The following is a 26696-nucleotide window of genomic DNA, read 5'->3' on the forward strand; positions in this document are numbered from 1 at the left end:
TGGTTGTTATACCTGCTCATACTGTTTGCCCCATTGTAAGAAAAAGATTGGTTGCTTAAAAAAAAGTTTGGGTTTTTTATTTTTATTTTTTTTCTTTCTTTTTTTTGTTATCAAATCCGTCATAGTGTTCTGATGGTTTTTTTTTTCATGGTTTCCTATGTGCATACACATTTTAAAAAAATGCCTCAATTTAAAATTTGTTTGGTCTTAGAGAAATTCTGTAATTTCTTGAACGTCGTAAGTGTTGGGTACTTTGTAGGCAATAGTTTAGCAGTGGCCTCTTGAATTTATTCATGTGAGTCTTGGATTCATAAAGGGGCATTTGATGATATTATACAGATTCTGTGCTTGCTAGGTCTGTGTTAGAAGTTAAACAATTTTTATCTTTGAGATCAAGGATCAAGAAGATCAATTATTCGATTCTTCTTTCTTTAGAGATACTAAAACATCTACAACTGTCGTGAAAATGTGCTCTAGATGTAGAGAAAAGTCCTGTCTTTTTCATCTGTATTATTAAAGAGTTCTGTGACTTTTACATAGCCCTGGTAATGTGCGTGAGAACTCGTAGCTTCCCTTTATGGTTTAATTTGATCCAGCCGGAGGTATTTGCAAGCTGCCCAGCGCAGTATCCATGAATAAAATAAAATAAAAATACTACTAATAATAAAAAAATTAAAATAACCAATGTTTGCTTTTCTGTATGTGTGTTTTTAAGAGCAATTAAACTTCTTTTTCTTCTCTTTGTAGGTACACTATAAAGAAGAGTTTAAAAAATCTAAAGGCAAGTGCATATTTGTACCTGACACCCCGCAGCTAAAACATGTGAAAAGCCTTGGTGCTTTTATTTCTGAGGTAAGATCTAAAAGACTGAAAAATTTTCTTGGCGTCTTATCCTTCCTAAAAACTCTTTCAGTTGAGTACTGTGATTTTTAGTTGGGGAAGGATGGCTTATTTCAAATAATAATTCTGTTTAAAGCTGAAGTGAATTCAAAGGCTGTAATTAGTGTATACTGCAATGTGAATAATAATAATAATTTGGAATTACATGACACTTTTATTTTGGGATTTGAAGACACTTTATTAATGGTTCTGAGCAAGTCCTAGCTATCCCATTTTATGTGTGGATAAACTGAGGAATAGGAAAAGAATGTTGCACTTTCTGCAGTGATGAGGTTTGCAAATTACACCTGTGCAAAAATTCCCTGCTGTGGTGATTTCACAGCCTGATATCAAACAGGAGACAAGGAAAATGTTTCCATGTTATCATCCCTGTCCTCCTTCAGCAAGTGGGCTGGGGCAGACATCAGGTCATCGGTGGGTTGCCTGAGCCCTTGCATATCTATCTATATCTATCTATCTATCTATCTATCTATCTATCTATCTATCTATCTATCTATCTATCTATCTATCTATCTATCTAATCTACCTACCTACCTATCTATCTATCTATCTACCTATCTCTGCATACCTGTGACATGTGCGCACATACACAGCTTGAAAGAAAGAAAAGAAAGATCAATAGCTTCCAAAGTGTCAGAGCAGCATTTACTGCCAGCTCTTCATGTCCCAGGTACGAGGTGCTGTAGGATTCCATCTCTGATTATTTTCCACAGGTAAGAACAGTAGCAGAAGTTCCACCTGAGAGACAGCAGCTTTATTTAGGAATCACGGGTTCTGAGTGATTTTTCTGTCCCTATCGCCCTTCAAAAAATTAAAATTTTGGTGCCTCATTTTTGTGCCACTTTATGATTGTAATAAAAAAGTCCAAGTATCACTGTGTGAGGTTACATAAATTCAATTTCTGATATACAATAATTTGCTATGTGGCTTTCAATATGAATGCACCAATTAAATACTTTTCTTGTATTTATCTTCCTGTTGTCTGAGAAGGAGTGGCATGTCCCAAGGGAAGTAAATCTGATGTAATTGCACTTTATAAGCGACAGACTATTGTAGTCTACAGAAATGCAGTATATAGAGAGTATTTATCTAAACTGTCAGATTCCAGCAAATCTGCTGCTAATTATTAAGCAAAGATTTAGAGAAATAAAAATATTCTAAAATATTAAACCCTGTAGGTTTGATATTACCACACTTTTGAGCACGCTGCCTGTTTATTCCAGCGTTACCTGAAGCTAGCGATGTGATGGATGGTTTATCTTGTAAATTACTGACCTCTAGTGTCCCATCACCTGTATTTGCAAATCTTGGACACAAATTCTTAACAGCAGTGAAAAAGAGCCCTCTGTTTTGGGAAACGGCAACAAATATTACAGCAAATTATTGATATGTATGCATATAATGCATTTGGGGAATTAGCCTTTAGTGAAGGACTGTATATTTCACAGTAAATAAGTGACATTAGTGTAATTGAAAATATTTTTGGTATTTATGATTACTTTTACAGCAGTGTTGCCATTACTGTTTTATGAACTTGGAAGACTTAGAACTGAAGCAAAAGCCTCACACATTTTCAGCTATTGTTCTGGTATCTCTTGTAAAACCCCTTTGTGATGAGCTGCCAATACTGAATACTGAAGCAAACACAGGATAAATAAAATGTAATTTCAAAATGAGACTGTAATATGAACAAATGAAACAGAAATGATGACAGACAGGCAAACTGCAGTGTTCCTCCCCTTTCTAGCTACATTTAGTTGCTGCTACTTATTAGTTGGTAAAATATTTATGGTTCACCTCCCATTTGCTCCCATTGTTCAGGACTCTGTAAAAGAGAAAGAAGAAAATTAATTTTTAGATTTGAAAATGATCTGAGAAAGGATAGAAGAAACTACCTTGCTATTTTATTTTGTATTTACATTCAAATTATTGAATTTAATTCGGAGATATTTTGCATTGCTTTGTGAATTAGGCACATCCCCATAAAGTATTATTAAAGATGTTTTTGCTAGCAATTTAGTGACAGTTAATGAAATTTTTCCAGTTCTGTTCTCTGTCATTTCACTTACTAGAAAAAATAAGTAGTATGTTTAATGTATCTTCATTTTTGCATTTTATATCACCTTTTTCTGCCCTCCAGGTGAAATATAAAGGAGCTGCTAAGAAAGACCTTTCCAACCCTCTCTATCAGCAGATGCCAGCCACAATTGACAGTGTATTTGCGAAGGAATTAATGCACCTTCAGAGCAAGGTACAATTTTAGAATTGCAAAAATGATTTTTGGATTAACTGTGTGTCAGAATAAGTACACTTTAAACAAAATACTTGAAAGGACACTTGATTGTCTGCTTGATTTATTTGGGTGAGCTTATCATCCAGAGTTTATCATCATAACTTCTTAAATTCAAAAACTGCACATTTTTAAAATGTTGACAATTTTACTTATGTTTATTAAATATGCATTTAAAAGTTGGTAGTGCATTCATTGATCCAGTGAAACCTGTGAATACAATAAGGAATTATTGAATTTAGTGACATTGCATGGTCCTTATAGAATGGGTGACTCTTATGTAACCTTTCCAGTTGGGTGTTGTATTAACATATATTAAATGTAATATAAAATATTTGATGCTGAAGGCAAGAGAAAAGAAAACTGCTTTAATGACTTCTAAAGGCACTTAGTGGTAGCAGCAAATGTATTTCTGATGATCTGCATACTACTACTTACAACAAATTTTATACAATTAAAATATGAAATCAAGTATATTGAATATACTATAAAGCTTGTAAACAACCAGAAAAATAGTAATTTCTGGTTCAGTTGCCTTCAAGGACTTAAAAATATAATACCCTAAGAGTAGGCAGGTGACCCTTCACTTCCAGTGACCTCAGTGGAATTATGAATGTTAAGCATGTGTAAAATGAATGAGGCTCCAGATTTTCATTGTTACTCATGAGAATTACATCAAATAGATGGTCATGGCTTTCTGTTCACCAAGCACTTCCATGGTTTTCTTGTTTTTGCTTTCTCCTCCCTTAAAGATAACTACATATGGTTTAAAACAGCCAGTGCATGAAGGGAACACCCTTCTAAATCCATAATATTGATTGTATCTCAATATGCATTCTTGTAATGCAGTGACACCTTTTCAGACAAAGGAAAATATTAATAAAAAAAGAATGGACAAAAATTTCAGGACAGCTTGTGGAAAAATGTTTTGATATAAAATATTATGTTAATCAAGGCTATATTAAGCAAATACAATAACACATATTTTAGTTTTCAGAATTTGAAAAGGAACATATATACACAAGTTAAAGCACCACAGTAGCTGAAATGACATTAATGTGACATTTCATTGTAAAGTGAGTGATTAGAGGAATTATAGTAAAAATAAATTGGGAATTAAATTTGTGTAACATTTTTAAGCCATTAGCTTGATTTATAAAACATTAATTAACTATTCTGCCACAGATTTGCTCCCAAATTCATTCCAAATTATTGCATTCTACATTTGTTTACCCAAATGAGGTTAATTAACTTTGGTGATGTGGCAGAAAAGATAAATAACTGAAACTAAAAATGAAACCATTGGTTCATAAAAAAACCCTTTTAAGGAAAAGACTGACATTTTTATTTGGTAGTTTTTGAAGGCTTTCTTCAATCACCCAACAGTTCTAGAGAAAAAATATGCATATAGGCTGAGTTATATTTAAGCAGAATTTTTTCCCACAAAATTCATACTATCCCCTTAGGAGTAGATGCGTTATAAATCATAATATACCATAAAACTTAAAGATACGCTGACACATTTTTCCAACTTGTGGTTTACTGCTGCAATGGACCTGAATTTAATGCTACTTTGAGAGAGCTCTCAGGGGATTTTCTAGTGAAAAATCTTCTCCACAGTATTCAAATCTAATCCATATTGTGCCTATCACTGCAGTACCTAAGTAGCTAATACAAGGATTTCAGATTTCATCTGGGTCAGGATATGGCAGAGGGGGCTTCTGTTGCATCTGTCTAGCTGGGACTGTGAATTTACAGGTCATCACTTCAGGAGGAGGCTACAGATATTCCATAGGAAGGAGAGAGAACAGCACCAGCTGCCCATGGCTCCAGCTCTGCTCCAAAAAGGCTGCTGCAAACACAGAATTGCAGTCTGTTTCTGAGTTGCAGTAACCTGATTTTAAAATAGTTCTGATTTCCCAAGAGGCAGAAAATACGAGTGTGTGTCCTTGTCCTCCCTACCCACACTAGAACAAATTTACACCTTTGACTCCCTTTTCATGCTTCTTGGATGCAATGCTGGGCTGGAATGCTTTTGTGGGCAGATCAAGCAGGACTCTCCTTGCTCTGTGGTGCCGTGTTCTTGGCAGGATCCACAGCCTCACATGCCAAGCGGGTGCATTGGGGGTAGAGGATCATGATGGGGTGAAAGAGAGCCCCTGACTTTCCCCAGGCTGGCTGCTGACAGAGGATCTCCTTACACAGGTGTGTCCCCCACAAATGGGCTCTCCCCTGATGCAAAGTTTGCTCCTGAAATGGTGCTGCTGCTGCTGCCCAGCAGCCCTCTCTTCAGCCTACCTATATCCAGCCCAGTTTAGTAATTTGATACACAATTTCAAATCACACACATGATTTAGGAACTTGGAGGAAACTAGGAGAAATATCTTGTTTTACTCAAGGAGTTATACCGCCCCCCCCCTACAGCTGCCCTCCACTGTCCTCTCCAGAGCCAACAGGTTGCCACAGCACCCTTGACCACAGTGGCATTCTTTTAACTCTTGTGGCAATTGTACTGACAGATTTCAGCTGAGCCAGGATCTCCTCCTTCAGGGGTCCTGCCATGCAGTGTCAGCACTGACATAAGGATCTTGCTGTAGTGGAGATTACAGCACTCTGACACATATGGTTCTCTTCCTGTGCAGCCTCTTCCCCATACTGGCTGTATTGAGTCATGCTCAATTCTGTCTTCAAGATACTCAGGAAAGCCTGAAACAAGACTTCCTGCTGGCTTTTGCATGAAACCCGTGTTTACTCTTTTTTGTTTTTTGTAGAACTGGAATGAAGAAGGAAATAAATACCCATAGAGAATGACATCTATCCAAAACTGGAAAAAAAAGCCCAAACCAAAAAAAACCCCAAACCCACAAAACCAAAAAAAAAAGAGAACAACCCAAAAAATCCCAATGTTGTTTATGGGAAAAAATGTTTCAGGAAAATGAAAAAAAAATTTCACAGTCCCACATACTTGGGTGGCTTTTATAATTTAATTTTTTTTCTTCCTTGCAGAAAATTTGACTGTGGCCTTCTAAATGCCTTTCTTGAGAGTGAGCAACCAGACTTCCCCCTTCTCTCACTTTTATCATAGCTGTCCCCAGGGAAAGCTAAAAAGAGAAGCCCCTGTCATCACTGAATAACTTCACTTTCCTTACCAGCCTACAAAGTTCTCATCAATTTCCCTTCTTTTCACAGTGATAAAATAAATTTGATGAGAGCAGTCTAGGTAGGGAGCCTTCATTTTGATTTTTCTGAAAGGAAATGGAAATTTTTGGAGAAATTGCAATATTCCTGTGGAAAATATTGCTGAAGGAAAATTTCTGATCATTGCTAGCTCTGTGCCAAATCTTGTTCTTGTCTGAGGATCAGTATACTGAATACTTCCTTATGTAAAACAATATTTTTTTTAATAAGGTGTCACAAACAATGATAAAGATATTTAAAATTGCTTGGGGGAAAAATGTTGAAAAAAAATAAACACTTCATCACTTTTTCATCACTTCGTTTTTTGCCATAAGAAGTGATTGCACTGTTTTTCTTCTTATCTAAAAGGGATAATCTAAAGCAAACTGAAGGCAGTTTAATTTTCTACTTTGCACGGGGCAATATCTCAAAGAGTCAATGTTGAACAGTATTTCCTATTTCTTTATAAAGGTGATGAGCCAAGAGAATCTTAAGCAATGTTTTCAACTTCCAGAAGAAGTTTCAGAGGATTTTTTTGTACTACAATAAAAATTTTGTTGTTTATTGCATCATTTCCAATCATATTACACATTATCAAATTTTTTTTATGTAATTTTTCAGGATTTTTTATGGTAGGAAATGTAATATTCAATATTTTCTCTCTGTTATGGTGGTAGGTATTAGTCTTCTGGACTGCCATAGTTCTGTTTTATACAATTACATTGGATAACCTAATTCTCTATATGGAGACTAAAGTGATGTTTTTGGTGTTCTTGAATGTTTCCTTCTACGAAATCCTACTTTATGGATTTTAAGTTCAGAGCACATCTTAACTATAATGGACTTGACTATATATCTTGACTATAAATGGAAATGAAAATAAAAATGTAATAGTGCTTAATGTGTGCCAAAACAGGGGGCCAGTCAGAGCTGGGTTAAAGGAACACAAAACCTTCCTTAATGCAGCTTCCTATTGACACACTGGTGTAAAAGAGAGAAGAAAAATAAAAAATGAGTACTTACAAATTGGTTCAATCTGAAGTCATACCTACTTAAATAATTGCCTTGTATTTCTCAAGTTAATAAATGGCACCACCACAGGGTAAAGGTTATGTCAGTGACCTATAATGCTTGATCTCTGTGTAGAGTAGTTTCATATGTAGATTTGATTAAGGAAATTCAGTTTAGCTAAAACTTGAAAATGAGCATGATTTGAGAAATAAATGTATGCATACTAACCTGTAAAAATAATGTTACTAAGGATATTGATGAAATAATGATAAATATTTTTTCATGCTTACTTGGAAGCGATTTACAAATCTGGGAATAGTTCTGCACTAAACTGTCCCAAGCTAAACTAGACAGCTATTGAACCCCTCCTAGCCTAGGATTGCAGCAAGACTGCTTCAGTGAGTTAATGAAAATAATGGGAAAAGATAGGAAGAACAGATGCCAAAGCAAGTGAAATATTGCTACATTAAGCTAAAGAAATGGTCATCCTTTCCCAAGACAGCGGATACTCATAATTTCTGCTAAATTTCTCATGCTGAGAGTTGATGTGTTATTGTGTTTTCATATCTTGGATACATAGCCTGTTCACCAAGGGAAAAATAGAGCTGTTGAACCAGCAAAATGGCAATGTAATAAAATATCTGTAAATTAGTAGATTTTGGAAGTAACCGTATGGGTCTTCTGTTTATAATGGCATTAAGAGAGGAACATCTTAAAAGTATAAGCAAGGAGAATTAGCAAAAGAGATTTTGTGGCATATGTTTGTATAGTAATTCCACTTTTGTGGGAAATGATTTGTTAGTGGAGCTTCAGTTGTGTTAAGGATTGTGTGCTTTTCCATTTGCAAGATGTAAACAGTGTAGGCAAGTTATGGACCCTGTTTCACTGTCAGTTGTGTTTGTTCCTGCAGAAGGCTGATTGTGCTAGACTGGATAAGGAGGTGGCACATTTTAAGGTTCCTGATTTGATACTTTTGTTCACATAGTAGTGGTGAAAAAATACCCTTCCTCCCTTCTTGTCTTAATGTCTCAGCCTGTGTATCATTTTGTAATCTGAGATAGTCAGGGCAGATACTAACATATTGCTTTGGGCACACTACTCTGTAACTCAGATGAAATCTTGCTTTAAGCAAAACCAGATACAGCATTTTCTCACAATTCTAGTATCCTGTCCTAAAAGAGTCTGAATCTCTGTAGTTGAGAGTTTCCGTCTCAAAACTTTCACAGTATTCTTTTATTGCTACCATGGGTTTTTGTGTCAATCCTTCTTGTCCTAATCAGCTTTCTATCTTATTTAATACTTGCTGTTTTCTTATGGATTATTTTAATGCTTGCTCATGAAAGCTATTAGAGAATGAATTTTCTTGATGGTTACTACTTTTTAGGCATCAAAACCTGGTGAATTTTCCTTAATATAAGCCTAAGAGCTTCTGACAAGGATAAGTGTAAGATGAGCTTTTTAGGCAGTTGTAGTGTGTGAGTGTGCGTGTAAGTATAACACAGTACAGTGAAAGATGGATGAATGCCCAACAGAGTTCCATTTCTATTATAAAAGTAAAGGTGTTTATAAATTCACAATTCAATTCCATTTTCATTTACTATGATGACAATTGAATGTAAATATTATTTTTCTTTGTGAACCTGGGGCTAAGTAAAAATGCATATTGTGCTGGTTGCTTCCCAACAGTGGAAGAAATAGAACTGTGGGCAATGGGTTTATAATAAACAGTGAAACTGTTTGTTTATGACAAATGCATAAAATATTTTTTTCTCTGAAAATGGAGAATAATTATATAGCTGATTGCTTCAAGTGTGTTTAAAAAAAAAAGCTGGCTTTTGATTATGTTTTCCCTGGGCTGTCTTCTCACCTTGTTAAGCTTAATTTTCTCTTTGTGTATTACTGTTTCTTTCCCCTGTCTACTCATGCATCTGTTGCAATAACATAGGCAGAGAAATTTCACCGCTGACTATGCCTCATATGTCTCTGTTTTGGGTGGAAGCTGCTCTAATTTCAGTGTTCTGGACCCATGAAGGAGTTAAATTATTTATTAAGTTTCTTCCTGAATACAGGTAGACTACACCACTAGGTTTGACCTAGCTCATGTTATTATACCTGCTCTTCTCAGGTCACAAAAGTATAATGTTGCTCTTTTCAGGTTCTCTATAAACAAAAACATGATGCTGAGAAAGGATTTTCAGACTATGCACGTATGAGGGAACCTCCAGATGTTAAACATGCCATGGAAGTCAGTAAACACCAGAGTGATGTAAGTACTCTCCCATCTGAAATGAGTGTGCTTGTTTTGGGTAGATACATCTGCTACAGCTTACTGAAATGAATTGGACATGGAATATTTCCATATTTCCTTAGTTGCTATTTTTTATAAATTATTTGCTGTGAAGTAATTTAGGACATGGTATGTGTATAAAATGTGCTATGAGTAACAGTATATGAATTTTATTCTGAATGCAGTGGAAAAGGATATTTACTGTTTATCAATAGTAACTAAGTGCTATCACTTTGAAATAAAATTGCAGGCACAGTTTTTCTGAATTCACTTGTAGCTACTTTTGAAGTGCATAAAGTTCTTTGTTTAAATGAGCACCAGTGTTGTTTCAGTGTCCTCATCTGCCAGTACTTGGGCAGTTCTTCAGGGGTGCTGTGTAGAGGAGACAAGTGAGCTGTTTCTGCCCTGCTCTTGCACTCTTTTATGCATATGAATAAGTTTGTTCTTATCTCCTGAATATGTATCAAGTGAATTTTCCAAAGAATTTAATAGACTAATAAATGATTTATTTTAAAGAATTTGAGCTGTAGTGTTCAGTTTGATGCCTGCACTGGTTTATACCATTTGATCAAAGTACTTATTCTTGTAGTTTTATTTAGATAACTTACAAATAAATAGGAGTACTTAACAGTATTTTGAAAGTTGATTGCTTTTTTTTTCAGCTGCTTGTTAGCTTCCTGAAGTTCTGAAGGTTTTCACAATATCAAAACCTAATAATGGTCTTTATATTTCTTATTAGAATCAGGTCATGTTTGATTTCATGGTCAAGCTAGCAAATACTAGCTCAATGCATCATTGCTTGGGGCAGAAATGCTGCCCAGATACAGACACAACCTTGAAGAAAAATTTATGTTAGTTTTAGGTTTTGTAAAAACTTACTTGTCAGAAAAACAAATTTTATGAGAAGATTGGTTAAAATAGTGATACCATTTTAAGGGGTACACAAAGCTTTTTAAGAATAGCTGATGTGTAACCTTAAAAGTTGTGATCCAGTTCCATTCTTTTTAGGTAACCAAATCAATTGAGGCAGGCATGTCATTTTACGACACTTTTTTATTAGATAAATGGGACATTTATTTGCTGCTAACAATGTAGAAAACATAGCTTGGATGTTAATTTCAAATTATCTTAAGTTTACCCCATCTTCTCCTACTAACAGTGCAACAAACACTCTAAGGTTATGAGGGCTGAAAACTAAATGTCAGTGCTAGATGTATGTCTGTGTGCAGAATCTTGACAGCTGGCTGCTGATTAAAAGGCTGCTGGAAAACTTCAGGGAAGCATTATGTTTGAAGAATAATTTTTTCTGCTGCTGGGAAATACCTGCAATGGAATTCCCAGCAGTAATTTGCAACCTGCCTTGATTACAGAATTCCCTCTTCCTGTCAAACACTGTCCATTTCTGCTGTTGGAAGCATCAGGGTGTCATGCTGACAGAGCCTAGAGCTGGGAATGTGAATGCCTTTCCCCAGAAGCAAGAGGTTTTTTATTTACCTAGCAGTAGGAATGATGGTGAACTGCTAGAAAAGGAAATAATGCTGGAAAAATGTGAATCCCTCTCAGAGAAGGGACTAGGAGGCACTAGGAGGAATATGAGACAAGTTCCTGTAGCAAATTCATCATACTCGGAGCGTTAGTATGCTAGTGCAAAACCTATTCCCCTTCTACAGCTGTATATCACCTGCTAATAGAATTAAGGAGAGCAGGTTACAGATGTGAGGATAAATGAAATACAGTTGTTTCATCTTTCACCCTTAAAACAAGCAAAAAAAAAAAAAAGAAAAGGAAATGAAGGAAAGCATGGGAGGGAAGGATGTTTTGATAAATGAGAACTTTTAACAGCATGTTAGAAATAATGAAAAAATATGGGGGAAATTATTTTCAGCCTGAGCAAACTTCAAAAAATCAAATAAGTCATCCAAATGCAACACAAAACTCTAACCAGTTAGTTTAATGTGTTTAAGAACAGATTCTTTCTGGTTGCTTATGAGTAGCTGCAGTGCAATGGACAAATACCTATCACACATAAGGGAGCAAGTTATGTAAATCTGGTTATTGCTCAGCAGAAGCATGCATCTCTTGTGGGTAATATTTGGGCATCATGGTGCATAGCTGAGGATTTCTTCTTTTGTAAGTACAGGTTTAATTAAGAACCATGTGAATTTTCATCTCAGAGTCAGAACATGGAACAGCGAGCATCCCAAATATGGAGTATTTGTCTTTCCACACTATTTCAGGGTATCTGTGTAATCACAGCTTTGAAAGTGCAGAGAAAAGGAAGGGAAACTACTGGGCAGGTAGAAGGACAAAGCTCTTTTATCCACCATTCAGCACAGTTTACCTGTGGGAGCAGAATGCATGTTTACCTACAATGCTCTGCCAACTCAATTCAACCTTTACATGGAGGGTTTGCATCTAAGAGGATTAGGATGTGTTTAAGACTATTTACTCAGCCTTTAAATAAAGCTGACATTTATACTCAACTCTGTGAAATGTCCAATTTCCTTTAAAAATTAAAACTGTATTCAGCTCACCATACATTTGTGCTGACATTTTGAAACTGTCAAGTGCTGTAGGCCTTCACACCACTTTGAATATCATTAACATTCTGGGCATGTTTATACACATCATTAATATGTTTGGGCAGAAACTGGGTAACAGGAAAATACTGTAAAAACTCCTGAACAATGTGATCATATCTAATAAAATAATTTTTCTCTTTTTCATACTTAGTCTGAAGAAAATTGCTCTCAAATGAACACAAGTAACTTTTCTAATGACAGGAAATATAGTTTAAAAAGAATTTAAATACTGCATAGTGCTTGAAGGCAAGCATGTTTATCCAAACCAGAGTACTTTTCTCTATAAATTCTGTTTGTGTTTTGTGAAGTGAATGTTAATGATGTGACTTTGGCACACAAAGTCATTTTCAGAAAAGTGAAGCAGGGACCATCAACCTACTTTTTCTGTGCTGAGCTGATCAGTTAACTCATCTGGAAGTTTCCAAACCTGGGACCAAAACTAAGCGGTGGTCTTAAAACAGTGTCATGTCACGTTTTTGCTTTATGTGTGTCTGAGCACCATGTGAATGGAAGGATGTAGTTCAATGGTGAAATGACATGACAGCTACATTTCTAAAGCAAAGAAAACATTTGCTGTGTTGGGTCCATGTGGAAGCTGCACACAGCATTTGATGAAGGTACTCAAAGCTGTGCATCATGATTTTGTCTGTTCCATGACCTGGCCCATCACTGGGCATTTTGAATAGGAAAACAATGTTAATATTTGTACAGCAGTTTAAATGTTCTGCTTTGTTAAAAGGACTGATTCTCCTCACAACATTACATCATATGAAATAAGGATGTGATCTTCTGATTTTACAAATAAGAAAGCTGCAATACACTCATCTATGGACATTTAAAAGGCAGTTTGCACATCTGATTTTAAGGCCCTGGTATCTTTTCTCTTATACTTATCTACAAAGAGTGCTTTTTTAAAAATATTAGTTGACAGCTGAGCAAACTTCTGATGTTGTATATATACACTTTCCACTCCGCATGAGGTCAGTAATGATAATTTTTATGTTTCACTCACCATCTAAATTTGAATATTTAAGATGTCTATATTGTCTTAGGAGTAAGTTGTTTTTCATTTTCAGGGTATAAGGCAGTCACAGTCACACACACACAAAACTACATTCTTTCTGATAAGACCAAATTAGCAGATCCTAAAGTGAATGTGCTTAAACATCATCAGTAACATACCCAAATGTTAATGCTTGTTTTGGGGCAGATCATGGTAAATTCAGGCTTCTTCTGTCTCTCTGTTCAACATCTGTGTTAGAAAAATCACCATTCACTGACAAACTTTCTGCTGACAGTGGTTGTCAACAGCAGGTCCCCCTGGACCACTTCCAACTGGTGCTGAAAATGATGTTTACTCCTGGTGTAATTGGGACCAATCAATTTTAAGGCCCATTACTGGAAAGGATGACTGCATCAATCTGTAATGGGCCAGAAATGTGTTTGTCTCTTTTACACAAGCCGGAAAACAGTTTTCAACATCATTTGAGCAGGAATTAGAAAAGCTGTTGCCAATGATGATTGTCACCAGCTAGCCATTTTCTTAGTGTTGATGGACCCCAAAGTGTAGATGAGAGGAAAGAGGGCAGAGACACAGCTGACAGGCCATTAGTTAGTGGCCTTAACAGCTCTTAGAAAATGCTAATCAGGGACAAACAGTAAGAGACAAATTCTTGTGCAGACAGGTGTGCCCAATTTCTCACTGAATCCTTAAGAGGGCAAAATGTGTCCATAGATGCTTGTGCATATTTGAGTAATTTATTATGTATTTTTGGGCTAGTTTGGTGTTGGAATAAATGAGAAGATAAAAGATTTCAAGAAAAGCCTGAATCTCTTAAACCCAGGTTCGCTTGGCTCACCATGTAGAGTTTGTTGATTGACAGTCTGAGATGTTTTGCAGCATTATTAGAAATCTGTTAACTTTATGGCACTGAAGTGCATTCCACTGGTATTCATGTAAGGTGAAGCATCTTGCAGACCCTGCTGGAGTAACTAGATCAGCAAGTTTATCCTCAGTGGACCTTATGCATTTTATAAGTGCTCGAGGTTTAGCCTATTAAAATCAGTTTGGTAATTATGAGCAGGCCCTGAATATTCTCCATGCTTTGCAAAAACCAGTTGCAATTCACATTTGAGTATGTGAGTATGTAATCACATTTGGGATTAAAGATGAGAAATTATTTTGTTCCAGTTAGAGCTTCACAATAATATTCAACAATGTAACCACTTTTTATTGTAATTTCAAACTGGGTAGAAACCAGTTTTAAATTTAGTTAGTATCTGTAATTTACTGTTTTCAGCTTCAAAACTCAAGATGGTACATTTTTTTTTCCTTTTTAGTTGCTCCTTCTTCCTTGCTTGCATTTCCCACTGGTTGGCCATAACTCTCCATCTAGGTCTTTCACTGCTGCTCTAAAATTGTTATCTCAATTACTTTTCCTATGCAAGATTCAGCTGGAACAATATTTTTGTATACTGTGGTCCTCGTGAAGTGGAGCAATTCTTGAGCCTTTGCTGATTGTTTTTTTGGTAGAGCCTGAGCAACCCTTTGAAGTGAAGATTGAGTAAGGAAATTGTGTAATGCCTGGAAATTCCAGTCAGGGTATGAGCCTTTTGGCTGAACTAGCTCAGGAAAAAGATGGCTCCTTCTCTGGGTGCTTCTGCTGTTTCCTTTCTTTTGTTGCTTTTCCTCCCTCATGGGCTTCTTCAGTTTCCATCTTCTGATGCCCATGGGTGCACACACCAAGCTGGTTGCCTTTCCCTGTCTACATCTGTTCCCCTTCTCTCACAGAATAGCTCTGGTTTTACTGTTCTAACATAGCACTATTAAAAAAAAAAATCACTAGATGGAACAGAATAGCAGCTGTGTAATAGAGGCCAGCAGAGTGTCCCAATGGGAGAGGGTCAGCATCCAGGGATTGAGGTTATTCAGGAAATGGGAAACATATTTTTTCTTTCTTTGGCCTACCTCTGACAAACTACTGTTCTGCTGCATAACATTTTTATTCTCACTGGAGTATGACAAGCTGCAGAATGGAGCAAATATATATTGCAGACATTTGTAAAATGCTAGATGACTTTCCCTCAGACATAAGTAATAGGTATACTGGTTTAGGTGCAGGAAGAACAATAATTCACTCAGGGAAAGATATAGCAATTGGCCTTGCATCTAATATAATTGGAAATGGTGAAATATAAAGGACTGTCACTGTCTTATTTCTCCCCCCCTTCCTTTCCCCGAAATTAACCACAATCCATTATTTCATGTACTATATGATCATGTCATTTGGGAGCAATAAGTGACCACATTTCCTCAACTTTATCACCACTGTTCTTGATTCTCTGATGTTAAATTCACTACATTCCTAATTTCTATTTTGAGCACATATGCTGGCCCTTAATTTGCAATTTACATGGATCATAGGGTGCTATTCAGAAACCTGTTTCTGCTGCCTTTGTGGTTTTCACCTCACCTCATGTGGTCATTAGGATGAACAGCATATAATTAGCTAAATTCATGTAAAGTCCTGAATTGCAAATGCTTCTCTATACCTCTAGTTTCTTAAAAATTAGAGAAAATCTAAACATAACTAAAACAAAAGTTCCAGTGGTTTACACCAGCTGGAAGAATCAACTTTTGTTTTGAATGTATGTGATAATTTGGGCTGAATGCATCAAACCTATTTATTTGTTTTTTTTATTAGTGATTACACTAGTGTGTCACGGCAGATTAAAAATTATAAGATCTATTTGTGGGCAGGCAGCCAACAGTGAAGCCTGTTTAGCTTGTCTGCTTAGCTGAAGCCATATGGACACAAAATTACTTTCCTGTTGCATGTAAGATATTTGCCAAAAAGTGAATTTTTTTCCTTTTCTTTTTGCAATACCATTTCTATGAAGTATATTTGTCACTGACTACTGCAGTTTATGAGTTTGTTGCATTGTACCCAGAGTGAAACTTTACATTGGAAGTAGGAGCAGAGGTTACAATAAGAAACTTCAAGCTGAGAACTTTCTTGCTGATGAAATACTATCTTGAGAGGTTGATTAACTTTGTGAAGCAAAGATTTCCCAGTAAAGGATGAAATATTTTTTTACTTTCTATTTCCTCTAAACTTTGTGTTCTCCAACTTCTGCCTGAAACTTCCATTTGTCAGACACTTTTGAATGCCAGGGACAGAATGTCATTAAGAATAATTCAATAAGACAGCCCTTGGAAATTGGCTTAGATTGGCACATGTGCTAGGGCAGGAAGAAGTGGACAAACCTTGAAGAGGGAAAACCAGTATAACTTATGGAGCTCTATGATGTCCCTGAGGTCTGTGCTGCTCCTGTGATTGCTTTGCTAAATGGAGGATATTTGGACTCTCCTATCTGTGGTTGAGCCTTCTGGCCAAAGGTTTCTGAGCCCATTCATTTGGGTTGTGACTTTGCACAAACAGAAAGAGTCAGTTGTGTACTCAGAATGCTGGAACACTCAGCCTTCTTGTTCCCATAACTGTGCAAAGGAGCAAGTAAGCGGCGTTGTGGGGATGCTGGGGTGGAGTTGTATCATTGAATTCCATATGAGCTACATATCTGTCTAGTACTGACAAAGAAACTCATTATGACAGAATTACAGTTTCTCTTCAGTGTAGCTGCAATCTGCTGAGCTGCAGTACTCAGTATCAGAGGAGGAGCTAATTTATATTAAAAATGGGTACAACATAGTAAAAAAAACCCCTATACTCTTAAAAGTCCTGTGAAATTTTATGGTAAAACCTAATATTTGTGTCTTTGCAATGTTTTTAATTTTCCACTGTGCTTCTAAGCAAAACCAGTTTTCTTTTTCAAATTGTATTTTATGCTTCTGAATTTTTTCCTTATCATGTTGCCTTGTGTGTGGGTCTTACCTTACAGTCCCTGTCAAGCAGAACTCTGTTGGAATAAATTAGGTGTAGTTCTCTTTAGTTTGATGTCTGATTTGACCAGTCATTCAAAGCTTATATGTAGACTTCAAACTTTATTGTTTATTTTAAACAAAACTATGTTTTCTTTGACAGGTATCTTATAAGAAGGATGTGCAAGATACTCATAGGTACACTGAAGTGCTGAACAGACCAGACATAAAGAAGGCAACTGAGATAACAAAGATAATAAGTGATGTATGTTCTCCTTTTATTCTCTTTCTATTTTTTAGATATGTATTTTTTTCCCCCAATTTTGATCAGATTTTTTTTAGAATGCTACTGGAATTCTCAGATGTTTTGAACAGAAAATGTGCACCCCCAAATCTGCTAGGGAGATTTGATTAAATGAAATCCGAACATAACCAAAACAAACCAGTCTTGCCCGGCAGGCTAGAAAGCTATGGTTTTCTCCTTTTTAGGTGTTGGCAGTATGATCTTTGAAATCATTGGTAATTGATGTAAGGACAACATGAAAATTGTTAAAGTTGGTTTTGTTTCAGCTTTATTTGTGATAACCATTCTCAAGATAAGTCATGTGCTTGTATGCTATACTGCAGTTCAGAAGACATCCCAATCCTTTTTTTACCTTGGTATAAGAGAAACTGGCATCCCAGTATACCCCTTCCTTTTCCCATCTCATCCATGAGTGACAGGAAAATGTAATTCCCTTCTGTCCTTCCAAGAGCTGTTCAGATGCTGCTTCTTTCATGGGGGCTCTCCTCCCTGAACTCCCTCTCAAATTCTTTGCCCTTCCACTGTGGCTTTGGCTAACAGACAGGTGAAGGAGCACTTTAGGAAGCAGCAGTGTGTGATGCAGTTCAGTATTGTATTGTAGACAAGGCAAACAATATATATACGTAAAGCACTGAGTCAAGTTTTTAAGTAGTTAATTAAATGTGAGACTGACTGGGCACATTTGGAGAGACAGATTTAAGAGATTGAAATTCACCTTTCAATATTCAAGATTTTTTGAAAACCAAGAACTTCTACTAAGTGTTCTACAGCATTCAAATTTACTAATTGCTGTTCAAGTGCTCTTAGAATTAGAGTGGCTTTGGGACTTTTATTTCTTCCAGTCTATTCTTATGATGTGTCCTTGCTGATTCACAGTGCTTGAGTAATGCAAGAAGTCTGTTCTAGGCAATAGGTAATTTGGGTTGTGGCATTGCAAAGCACCTATTGTTGATTCATCTGTGTTTTTTCTGATGCATTGTGGGGAAAAATTGCAGCAGTTTGCATGGCAGGCAGTTCAGCTGCAGAGATCAGGTAACATTAACCTTGCGGGACTAATTCAGCTCTGTGACACCAGCGCAGTCTCACTGACATCCAGCGAGACCGCAGTGCTAAAAGCGAGAGCAGAATTTGACCTCACAGTTCAAAAAAGTTGCCCCTCAGACTAGTTTTATTTCAAGACTACTTTCAGCTGCTGCAAATCATCTTGGGTTAACTGTAGACCCTGTCATAAGAAATGCTGAGCCACTGTGACTCATTCTGCCTTGATCGGGAGGACAGTATTTCTCTGGCTGAAGCTGTGCATTTGGTTAAATTTGAGTTTTGTGAATGCTGCACATTGTGTTTTACAATTAATAAATATTGTATTGTTAAGGAGCTGAACCCTGAGAAGGGCTTTACTCAGAGCTGATTAGAACAGTAGTGTCAATGCAGACCATTATGTGAGACTTTTTCTTCTAGCTTTAATGTTTACATTTCTCTTGATAAAAGAAACCCAAACAAATTATTAGTGATTCTTATCCCCCCCCCATTTTTTTTTTTTTTTAATTTTTAAGGCAAAGTACAAGAAAGGAAGGGGAGAGCTGAATAAGGAGTCTGCTGTGCTTGGAAGACCTGATTTTGAACATGCTAAAGGAGTTTCAAAACTTTTAAGCCAAGTAAGATTCTCCATCATTTTACAATGATTTAATCCAAATATCTCATTCCTAGTAATGCAAAGAAATACTTAGATTTTTAGATAATTATCTCTAATGGCCTTGAAGATTATGTTCTCAAACTTTTCATTTAACATTGCAATGACTGGTAAATTTTGGATTCTTAGGAAACCAAATGCACATTTTGAAGCAAAAATACGATGAACTTTGACTACAACTTTTCTCTTGTGGAGATGGTGTATATTTATACAGATTTTCTAGGATTTCTAAAATATTAGCTGTATGTAATTTAGAGGCAAATTTTGCTCCTCATTTAGTTTGAGTGGAACCTTACCCTTTGATTAATCCCACTGAAGTAACTGAGGTCTTTTGTGTAGCTGCTTGCTAATGTGAGTAATGGGATCTGAATTTGGCCTGACATGTAAACCATCCGCCTTCCTTCCCCCTGAAACTGAACCTTTTATGTACTACTGTTATATATTAACCTAAAAAAAAAAAAAGGCCTTAACTAAAAAGAAATCTGAAATAGAAATATTCCTTCTTCGTCTTAGTAATTTTCTACTCATAAGATGTACACGTAAGATCTCTACTACAGATCATCTTGACATTGTGAGAACAGATTTTTCACTGCTGATCTGTTTTTTGGGGGTTTTTTTCCTTTACCCCTCCCTTTTTTGTCTCAAGTAGTTCTTTAACAGTGCCTTGCATAATCCTTGCTAGTAATCCTGTCCAGCTACCCTTGGAGCTTTTGAAAACCCAGGAACTGCCCTCCTGTAAGAGGAGGATAGTGCCCTTTGATTGAAGAAGGCTGTGTCAGCCTTCTCAGAGCCAAAAAACCTCTCAAGTGTAAATAGTGTATATTCCAGGACAGTCTCAATATCAGTGATATGTAAAAAATACCTGTGATTTGGCCAGATACTAAATGTCTTCCCTAGAACTAGCATAAAATGAGAATAATGTGTCATAGAGAACAAGCTGAAAAACAGTGCAGTGTCTGCAGGAGGTAGAGCTCCTTTTGCTGTTATCCTTAGATACCTGCTGCATTCACACCATTGTAAACTTTGAAGTATTACACAAGGAGAAAAAGAAGGAAATAAATATTTTTTATTGCTTTGTTGGTGATGTGCCCAGAATCAAAATGAGTTTGTGTTTTTCAAATAGATTTCTGTCTTCTATTTTGTAGTGGATCATATTCTCATTTCTCTGCTGATGGGAAAGTGTGCTAAGAGATTATTTTGTGTTTAGCATTGTGCAGGCTTGGAAGTCAGCCTGTACTTTCCAGCAAGAGCCACTGTGATGCTGCTCAGACCTGAGTGTCACTTACAGGAAATGGGACTGTCATTTAGCAAACATGTTCAATGGTTTTTAAACGGGTCCATATCCAAATTTAGTGTGTAATGTCCTTTATATCTACTCAATGGCTGCCTACACCCTCCTGTCCTTGCAGCTCACTCCTTTGAGCTTGCAGCTGCCTGTTTTTGCCAATGAGACCAAGCTGTAACCTTTTCCAATAGCCCTCTCCATCTTCCCAAGCCTGGTACCCATGAGATTGTGGCCAACAATCACAAGTGAAAAATATCAGTTGGATCATGGGGTCCTGCAGGCTGCTGAGCCAGCTACGTGGAAGGCTTCATCAATGCACATTTTGTCTCAGTTTTATTAGATGTGCTTTTTATCTTGGACAATGCAAGCTGCATCTGCAAATGCTTTATAATAGGGCCTCTTCACTGCCAGGAACTGGGATGGCAGCAGTTCTAGTTTAGATCTTCTGTGGAAGGCAGCATTCACTGTGCAATTTTAACTTCTTTAGAGAGTCCAAATAGTGCAGAAGGTGTGACGGGAAGGGAGAAGGTGAAAAAATCTATCTTATGTTTGGTTTATTTGTAAAGAAGATTCTTATTAAACCTTGGTGGTCCGAATTCTGCAGTCACTGGCCCTGGATCCAAGTTTTGGGATCCTTTCCTGCATTTTTCTCTCCTCAGTCTAAGCTGCTGTTGCTGCTTTGCAGTGTGTGTGATGGGGACTGTGCTTTCAGAAGGGGGGCAGCACCTCAGCCTGACACTGGAGGGTGGAGGGTGCAAATGCTGGGCAGTTCTCAGCAGCAGGGAGGTGCACTCAGCAATTCCCCCATGTCCTCTGAAGGGAAGGCAGTGGCCATGAGTTTTCTAATGTTCTTATATATTTTTTGAATCATTATAACACTTGGACACACTAATCATAAATCAAGAGCACAGAAAAATGAGGATGACCCCTGTGTCCAAAGGGCAGGGTGGTGGGGGCAGGATGAAGAATGCACCTGTGCTAGAGGAGAGAAAGAGACCTCAATACAGGTCAGTCATTTCAGTCCTCTTCATGCAAGGATCATGAAACAGGTTTGTAACACAAAATATAAAAAGAGTAAAGTTAATGATCTCTTTATTGTCTCCAGACTTTCTGGCTTTTAGAGTTTCCATTTGTTTCTCAGAAAATGGGAAGATCATAAACTTTTTGTGTTGAAAGTTGATAGTTTCCCTTAATTGCATGAATCTATAAGCTGCGACATGCAGAGAAATATTAGTTATTTGACCCTCACAGTAAATTTGCAAAGTTGACAATTCTGATGGATGTAATGGGAAGAGAAGATGATAACATGTTTTAATGTGGTGCATATGGGTAGGTAATTTAGGGAGTATAGAGAACAGGAGCAAGAAGAGGTCAGGCAGTGTGGGTGTAACGAAGGGAGAAAGCAATCAAGGCAAGCAGGAAAGCAAACAAAGCGAAGAAAATAGTGTTAATGTTTGACTGGCACTCAAGGCTCTACAGAAATCACTGTTTTCTCTCTCTCTCCTTTCTTTCCTTTTAATTTTTTATTTAACAAAGCTTTTGACAACAACAGCAGCAAAAATAATAGCTCCCAGAACTAGTATATTTACCCACAGCATGTGGTAACCCTTTTCTGTTGATTTTAAATGAAATTTAAAACAGAAACTGTGTTAGCCCTTGTGAAAACATGGAGCTTGTCAATTTGCCGAGTGTGCATTGTATAATTTGGGCTATTTTTTTTCCATTTTTTAATTAAAACAAGCTCTTGTTCATGCCTTCTTTATGTTTTTAATGCATTTTATTAGCTTTTTCAAAGAGCTACTGATATGAAGTATTCCTCTTATGGTGTTCAGTAACTGGTTTTAAGATAAATAATTTTGGATATTCATATTTGTTGCTGAATCTGGTGCTTATTGTTTTAAGGATAAAATTGTTAGAGGTAGAATGTTTTTCAAAATGCACCTTCTTTGAGATTTTCAGTAACAACCCAAAGAGCCTAGAATTTTCTCAGTCTTTCTTTGCCTTAAACTCTGCTAGTGCTTTTAGCAATGAATGTTTCAATTTTGCTCTTTGTTTATGCTACATTTCCTTCAATATATATGTGCTCTGACAGGTTTTTTCCCTTTTTAAAGATGGTTTCATATGGTCATGAGGAAATGCTTTAGCTGCAAGTGTCTGCTTCATCATGGGATCCCAGTGGTTGAATGATTCAATTTTTGTAGTTTCTTTGTAAATCTGAACAGTGGGTGATGTCATCCACTTCTGAAACTGAACACTCCCTGTGTGAACAGCTTTGAACTACAGATTTGATTTAGGAATGTTGCTGCTAAGCTTCAAAAGACACTGCTCTGTCCAGCTGCAATTCTGACTTTTATAGGTTTTGTGCAAGGCCGATGAGAAGTTTGTTTATCCAGGCCTTATTTAATTCCAGTTTGGTTTTTCAGGGATTTTGTTGTGATAAAAGGCTGCAGAGTCTGCTCTTTCTTAAGCAGTCTTTAGAGAGCAACCTCCACGCATTTCTTTTAAATTAACCCCCACCATATAATCTCTAAAAAAATAAACAAACTTAAGACTTTAATGAAGATGGTAAACAAGTAACTGTCCTTTTATGTCCTCATGAAAGTAAAGCTCTTGGTTAATGATGAAATTTGTAGATAAGTGTCCACTAACAACTGTCAATTCTACTCCCACTTGTTTGCTCCTTCACCATATTACAGCCTTGCTAAGACCTCTCCCCTTCAGATGGTTTAGAAATTATATGAGGTATTTCTCTTCCTTGTTTTTATTCAGAACCCTTTCTCTCAGGCATGTTTCCTCTCTTTAAACTGCATTTACCCTGTTCAAAAGGATGATGAATTCTGCGTGGTTTCCTCAACCATGACTCATCCATGGGCTTGCTCTTCTTTCTTCACTCTCTCCCACCCCACGCTTCCTTTCAAAAGGGAGAAAGAACCAGAAAAATGTTGTTAAAAGAGAAAGTATACATCTACATAGCTGTCAATGCAACAAATCCCCTATGGCAGGTCAGTTAAATGGCTGCTGGAAGTGCTCTGGAGACACTGCCAGGGTTGTCTGATATTGCTGCTGTGCTCCGCTTTGCTCAGAGTGACCTGTGTGATGGAGAGGGGAGCAAAGGCAATGAGCTGAGCAGCCAGGGCAGGCAGCAGGGCCTGGGGCTGTGAGACAGCCCTGCTGCAACCAGAACATTTACACTCACCTTGATTAGGGGATTCCTTTAGTTTTGAAACCCTCCTGCACATTAGGACATGGGGCCCTGTGAAGAGTGGGTTCACTGGTCCCTCCTCTGTCCTTCAGTGGCAGCAGTGTGATCAGAAGTGACTCTAAAGAGGGTCTATTACAAGAACCTGTGGATTGAAATGTACTGCTAAAAATTTTTTACTGATGGCATGAAATGACTGCAGCTGGAAGATGGTAAGCCAGTTGTGAGCAGAGGTCCCTTTGGCACCAATGCTTTCCCACTTAACAAGAATTTCCATACCATGTTGTGCATTTGGTCTGTGTGCACTGTTTGTGGCATTTATTGGCCAGGAGAAGGCAGCCTGCAGTAGTTGGGTTTTTTAGTCTTATGCTTGGTGTTGTTGTCATGTGAATAAAGGAGTAAAAGACAGTTTTGCTCACCCAGCTGTCTTGATCTCTGGCTTTTTGAATGGCATATTATAGCACTGCCTGATTTTCATTAGAAGGCAAATTTTGGATACACCTTTTAAGAGAGAAAAGCACTCTGATTTATTCCTTCACTGGTTATACAGAGCATGGATTTTCTTTTGTATTCAGATAAATGCTTTTGCACTTGATCCAATGCCAAGGCAAATATCAAACAATATAAACCAGATGAATATACCAAAAGGCAATAGGTACTCTCTTCTGCTGTTAGTGTGAAAAATTATGAAGTTCATCATGTGTTCAGATAAAGTTTCTCTTTAAAAGTAACAATGTTTTAGAATTCCCTTACTTCTAAAAATTAACTAAGTGCTGGAATAATAATATAGTGCTTGAACATATATGGCTGGTTCCTGTTTGTGTAGCTTAGTTTTGGTTTCTTGTTATCCTGATTAATGAAATAGTGGACATTGTGGGTAAAGATAATGAAGTTGCATAAGCTGAATCATGTTGAGGGTCTTTTGAGGCAAGGAAGAACTGGAAAGGAAAAAAAAAAAAGCCTCTTCCCACAACTAAGGCTGGGGAAAAAAACTGAAGATTGTTTGAGGTGGCTTAACCACTTTATCAGACATTCATGTGGGAATAGAGAAAAAAGGAGTGGGGAAGAATCCATGTATTTATTTAGTGCAGAGCGTGGTAAATTATAATGGATGTTGCATAGGCTCAGATATCAGGTGTCTGCCTAAAATTCATGAAAGCAGCATAATTCAGACTGAACTTTATTCTCCTCCATTATGCCCAGCTGTTGGAAAGAAGCAGACATGTGTTCAGAGTCTCCAGATGTTGGATGATCTCTCACAAAGGGAGAAAAGGAGGGAGATATTCTGTTTGTTCAATTTCATATTTTCAAATTCTGAATTCAGTTTTTCAGCATGTTTTATGGATTTTTTGTGACTTATTTACTTTTAGTGCCATTGTCTCCATATTTATGTATGGCTGTTTCCTCTTACAAGTATTGTCATTCCCCCTTTTTCTTTTGAACGAGAAGAAAAAGATGGTGAAGGTGAAGGCAGGCAGTAATTTAATTATGCTTTCCAGCACTGTAATGAGGTGGACATTATCCCCAAGAAAGGACTGTACTACAGAGGGATTCCTCAGTGTCCTCTGGGAAATTTCTGGCAAAATTAAAAAAAGACCTGGCAGTACTGGTGGCACTCTAGCATAGTGAGAGTGACATGACCTGGTGGTGGGAAATTTGATTCTGACTTCCTACTTTCAGGTGGTTGAAAAATGTACAAGTGATTTGTCTTACAAATGTTACGATTTATTCACCTTAGACTTTTTTTTTTTTTTTTGTTAAAACCACAATTTTGATGTTAATTGTGAATTGAATGAATCTTAGTGGCTAATTATTATTGCTGGTCAGAGAGTTCTATTTGATTACTCATGTGAGTCATATGGTCTTGTTTCTGTTTTCTTTTTATAAGTCCCTCCACACCAGTAATCACATATCACAATCTTAAATTAAATTAAATTTTAGTAAACATCAGATACATAAAACTTAATTTGAAACCAACACAAGACTGTCACAGGTATGGGTAAATTGAGTTTCTTTAAATTTTGTTTAAAGGTTTATGAATAAAGTAATTGCATTTAATAAGCTTCTTTGTAGTCTGAATTCTCTGCCTGTTTTAAGTGCTACATGTTAATATCAGACATGTTTGTTCTGTTGAAAGGTAAAATACAAAGAGAAGTTCAGTAAGGAAATGAAGAGTCACCAGTACAATCCTCTTGACTGTGCTTCCTTCAAGCAAGCACAGATTGCATCCTCCTTGGCAAGTGATGTAAGTTAATTTGCTTTGTATTTTATGTGCATTTACATGCTGAATAATCTAACGTTTCTTCACAGGTAGAATTTATTTTTTTCATCTTATGAATTCCTCTGAGCTACAGTGTCTGCTATACAGTGTGTAGCAGGTACAGCATGTTACTAATTTCTTCCTCTGCTTCTGACTGAGGGCCTGAAGAGTTTTTCATAACCATTTTAGATAAGATTCGTCTCGCCTAATTTTGTTTGTCAAAAGGTGTGACCTCTTACTCTGAGCTAATTGCCTTGTACTTGGTCCTTTTTATTCAGAAAGAAATAAACAGGTCTAGAGGTCAATTCTTCTCACCTGTTAGAGGTGCCTGTCTTTAGAGGAGCAAAGTATTGTCATCTCTCCAATGGTTATAGAAGGAGGTTACATGAGCAGTTCAGATTTGGATGTCTGTGTTTTAGACTTCATTCTTCTGGTTGATCTTCTCAATGGCACTACCAAACACAGCAGTCACTAGGTTCAGCAATGGGTGGCTGCTGCTGGAGGCAGACTGGAGAAAACATCTATATTGAGTGATAGTGCTCTTGGGATGATATATTTAAAAGTATGTTTAATGCTAAAAATGCCATCTCCTTTTTGAGGCTGTGATCCCAGAGAGCCAAAAGACAAGCCTTCTTTCTGTAGTCCAGCATTTCTGAAGTGTGAGGTACCATGCAATTGGAACAGGAAAGACTGGCTCTGGGAAGCGTACAGAAGATTATGTAATTATTTCCAAAATCTAAATGTGTAGTAAAAAATCACTTGAAGCAGTTCTCATTATAAGAAACGGGCAAATTGAAGTGAGGAACATGATACATGTGTGGAAATGACTAAA

General features: G+C 36.9%; 2 protein-coding genes across 9 annotated transcripts in view; both read left to right on the top strand.

Moving 5' to 3' along the window:
- Positions 1–26696, top strand: part of LOC135443674 (LIM zinc-binding domain-containing Nebulette) — a 247650-nt gene that overhangs the window by 162141 nt on the left and 58813 nt on the right. The gene's annotated exons all lie outside the window — the stretch shown is intronic.
- Positions 1–26696, top strand: part of LOC135443672 (nebulette-like) — a 99038-nt gene that overhangs the window by 50640 nt on the left and 21702 nt on the right. For 6 of the 7 annotated variants that reach the window (XM_064704150.1, XM_064704148.1, XM_064704151.1 and 3 more), the window contains 6 exons: positions 748–852; positions 3041–3151; positions 9534–9644; positions 17290–17391; positions 18984–19085; positions 25742–25849. In XM_064704150.1, the coding sequence (XP_064560220.1) occupies positions 748–852; positions 3041–3151; positions 9534–9644; positions 17290–17391; positions 18984–19085; positions 25742–25849 (639 nt within the window). The remainder of the gene's footprint in view (positions 1–747; positions 853–3040; positions 3152–9533; positions 9645–17289; positions 17392–18983; positions 19086–25741; positions 25850–26696) is intronic. The other variant, XM_064704153.1, reaches the window with a different exon arrangement.

The sequence above is a fragment of the Zonotrichia leucophrys genome, chromosome 2, assembly GCF_028769735.1.
Source record: "Zonotrichia leucophrys gambelii isolate GWCS_2022_RI chromosome 2, RI_Zleu_2.0, whole genome shotgun sequence".
Lineage (NCBI taxonomy): Eukaryota > Metazoa > Chordata > Aves > Passeriformes > Passerellidae > Zonotrichia > Zonotrichia leucophrys.